The 4,061-nt window shown below is 40.3% G+C and overlaps 1 protein-coding gene across 3 annotated transcripts in view; it reads left to right on the top strand.

Annotated features, from left to right (window-relative positions):
* The first annotated feature begins 2,427 nt into the window (after window positions 1–2,427).
* The window catches only part of nptna (neuroplastin a), a 15,524-nt gene continuing 13,890 nt past the window's right edge, over window positions 2,428–4,061 (top strand). The window contains exon 1 of one of the 3 annotated variants that reach the window (XM_032523597.1): window positions 2,428–2,761. In XM_032523597.1, the coding sequence (XP_032379488.1) occupies window positions 2,671–2,761 (91 nt within the window). In that variant the 5' untranslated portion in view covers window positions 2,428–2,670. The remainder of the gene's footprint in view (window positions 2,762–4,061) is intronic. The other 2 variants (XM_032523598.1, XM_032523599.1) reach the window with 2 other exon arrangements.

Raw genomic sequence — 4,061 nt, 5'->3', positions numbered from 1 at the left:
TGCCCCTTATGACCTCATAAGGAGCTAAATTCCACATAGGCCCATCTGAGCTTTCATTTTCTCAAAGGCAAAGCTGGATACCCAGGGCTTGGTTTACATCTATTGCCATTTTTAGCCACTGGGGGACCATAGACAGGGGGGAACTCATATTAATGTTAAAAAAACCTCATAAAGTGACATTTTCATGACATGGAACCTTTAAAGGGTAACTACCGTTTTTTCAACCCGGACCCTTTTTTTATGACCGATTGGAACAACAATCTTTGACGTTGGTCCAGTATTAAGCAAGATGGCAGCAGTGAAACAAGCTACAATGTAAGTTAATAGGGCAATTGTCCAGCTTGTTTTTACCTTCAAGTGCTCGTTTTGCCTCTGACAGGCTCAGATAATATTCTGAGTGTTTGACAACATTATGGAAATGATTTCTAAGGAGGTTGACCTTTTTGTTGAAATGGATATATCAGCTTTTTCAAATCAACGTAGCTGAATGGTCAGAGCGGCAGCCATTTTCACGTGTACCATATCATTAACTTTAGTATAAGCCAACTTCTGCCGAGTTGGTCGCGTAGGTGAAGTTTTGCAGCAACGGACAAACGAGCAGTGGAGTAGTAATGTTACGAGGCAGAGAGCAAACCGCTATAGGAGTCAATTAACTCAATGCTTCCACTGCGCTTTTATGCATCTCCAAAGCTGGGCTCTCCTCTCAGTGAGCTGCGACCATTGGCTGTGACACAGTTTACGGCCCCACTGACGCGTATTGCCTCTGTGACAACTAACAACAATCGCCATTTTGTTGTGTACCTATCAGATGACCACAGGAAACAGTCCAATTTCTATCTATTTTATTTCTATGGTTACTATGTTGTAAGTGTGAGGCTGCCATTACCCTATATTAGGCTAGGTCAAAGAGAAACAGGATTAAAAGTCTACTTTAAGCCCCGAGTGCCATTTAGGTCAAGGATTAGTCAGCATGAGAGAATGCTTGACCCATGGCACAGTTTCAAGACTAGCGGTTTGTTAATGATACCATTTACAGTATCAATAGGCTACCTGAGAAATACTTGTTCCTGATTGGTTGGCAGATGTTTGTTTGTTAAAACCAGTAAAACATAGTTCCAGTCAAAAGTTTAAAACTTTTTTCTTTTTTTCTTTTCTTTTTTTTTTTTATCGCTTTGGTACTATTATTGCAAGTAGGTGGTAAAACATCACAACTCTACAAAACTCAAAGCAGATCATCCAAATGGCTTTTTTTCATACATGTTATAACATGTTCACTTGACTAAGTACAACACAGAATTACACAGTAACTTCTTCACCACACCTAATCAGTGTGTCATCAAGACAGTACCTTTCATATGAAGTAATTGTCTTTCACAATGCAATGCTCACAATGCTTTTGAAATGCTTCTCTTCTGATTTGCATAACTACATTTCACCAACATTTAATCCAACTGCTCTTAATGGTTAATCACTTAAGATTTTAAATTGTTATTTTCAGCTATACAAAATGTGTTTGTATGAACATCTAAATTACAAAATGAATTCTAAACACAAAAAGAAAAGTGCAGATGTAAAGTGAGAGAAAACATCTATGAGGGACATATAAAGATGCCTTTTTGAGGATGTTTTTTCTTGGTTTGATGTCTTTGTTTCTATGTTCACCTATTTAATAGCCCAACCACACCAGGAATACTATTGCTAATTGATTTTACCTAGTGGTAACCACAATTGGTCAGGGGGGGTGACGACATTCATTGTGATGTGGATGAAGATCTATGGCCAATAGCTCAACACAGGCTTGATCCAATTGACTGTAATGTAATGTGTGCTGAATACAGCATCAGGCTTTGGTTTTTTACAGTATTTATTGTAAAAGTGTACATTTGATTTTGCAGTATATCTATGTTACAAAGTATATCTAAAAGTAATTTAAAAACAAATTTAGCCAAACAATTGTAGATTATGTCTTCTTTTATCACAACTTGATTAAACAATTCATAGATGTGGAAATTATAGATTTTGTAAATGTTGGGTAATGTAAGAGTAGGCTATTTCCTAATGCAAAAACTGTAATCTGTCTTTTACACTAGACTACTGTAGCATATTACTTTCAGCACTAACGGCAATTTGAAAAATGTAGGTTTATAGCCCATCTTGGCTTAGTAGTTAAAAAGACTAAACTGAAAATATGTTATTATGGTGTGTTTTGGTGATTAAACCGCATGTTCTCATGACTTTTCACGGCACTATTATATTTTGAATCAAGGGTTGTGCGGTGAGAGATGTTTACAATCCAAATGAAGGCACAATGGCAAGTTTTGAATGAAAGACTGTTACAAGTGTTGTGTGTTTTGACTCTGATGAAGTCCACTCACTTGCTTCTGCGCTCCTCCAAGATCTCGCGGGATTTTAAGATTAAACGGGTGGTTAAAAAAAGGTGGTTCCCTCGCTGCGCCTGTCTATGCTGACCGCAGAGAGAGCTGCACAGGTAGCTAGCAGTAGAGTCGCAGGTTCCTCTGTCGGTCTGCCTAGCGACACTTCCCTCTGTGCGTGATACGATTGCGCGTGTGTAGGTGCGAGCCTAGGAGAGTCCATCCCGCATCATCATCATATTCCGCTCGGGTCACCTAGCGCTCGACTACCGGCATTTTCCATCTCCCGTCTCCGAAGATGATACTTGGCAAACGAAGGGCTGCAGTCATGTCCTTCTCGGTGGCGATTGTTGGAGCCCTGATGTTGCAGTCCGTCTCTTCCCAGAACGGTAGGAAATCCCCTTATATAAAATACATGGCAGTAATCTCACTTCATGGCGAAAATGTGGGTTTTTAGGGAGGGATGTCGCCTGCATTTGTGCAGTGGGGCATGTTATATATGAATAATTGACGTGTCTTTTCCTAAGAACGCTGTCCATCACGAATATCTTACCGGCCTCCAAGTCTCATTAGATAATCCCTTACGTTACACTGAAATAAACTGATATCAGTCGAATGAAGCGCTGTTTTTTAGGTTTCCTTCGAAATAAAGGTTCAATAAATCATTAATGTGCTACAATCTGTATTCGTTGGGCCGAAGTGGGCCAAAAGGAAGCCTGTGCGATGTCCCTAAAATGTCCTTTGAAGTGTGGAGCTGCATACACAAGCCGTTCAATCAGCAAGTCCTGATTGGGGAAATAGGAGAATGTGGACAAGGAAATGGTGTCCCACTGAAGTTCAAAATCTGTCATGTTTTTCTTCGCACTCTCTCACACACACACACACACACACACACAACACCACCCACACACAACACCACACGCACACATACATAATACATGACCATACCTACAGACATACATACATACATACACAAACCACCACACACACACACACACACACACACACACACACACACACACACACACATAGTGCTCAGGTATGTCAGAATATGTCTCAGTATCAGCAGCAGATCACCAACTCTCCTCACAGGGTGAGATAAGATACACTAATTAGATGTAGGGCCTCAGAAGTGCTGTAAATAGCACCAGTCCATTTTGCTGCATGTTTCTATTTTTAGCGCAGAGATGCTGCACTGGGAACCATGGCTTTAATGTCTTCTTGCAACACTGAATCTCTTAACTCTTTGCTGAGATGTGCTGCACTGCAGAATGGCATTGATTCTACTTGTCATAAATGTCACCCCCCACCAGACAGTTTAGAACAATGGAAACCCATCCCAGATGAGTATTTGGGCGGTGGATACTTTAAGTGTGCAGTGCAGATTTGCAAGCATGTGTGAGAATAAGTTAGAATTTATTTAGCTCTGGCCTTGGCTGCAGTGGACCATATGTAGGAATGCATTACACATATCCTCCTACAGCACACCCACTCATGATCTCTTCTTCAATCAGCACCCCAGCAGATAGAGCTCTACTTAATGTATAATGGCTTTTTATCTGACAGACCGTTACAAAGTGTGATATCTTCATACATTCTACTTTGCTTGATGTCAAAGAGTCCAGAAAGGCTGGATTGTTCAGAAAACTGTCAACTATATATACAGTACATATACAGTATGTGTGTGTG

The sequence above is a fragment of the Etheostoma spectabile genome, chromosome 8, assembly GCF_008692095.1.
Source record: "Etheostoma spectabile isolate EspeVRDwgs_2016 chromosome 8, UIUC_Espe_1.0, whole genome shotgun sequence".
In the NCBI taxonomy this organism is placed as follows: domain Eukaryota; kingdom Metazoa; phylum Chordata; class Actinopteri; order Perciformes; family Percidae; genus Etheostoma; species Etheostoma spectabile.
Note: the sequence above shows the minus strand (reverse complement) of the source record. Positions and strands in the feature narration are given on the sequence as shown.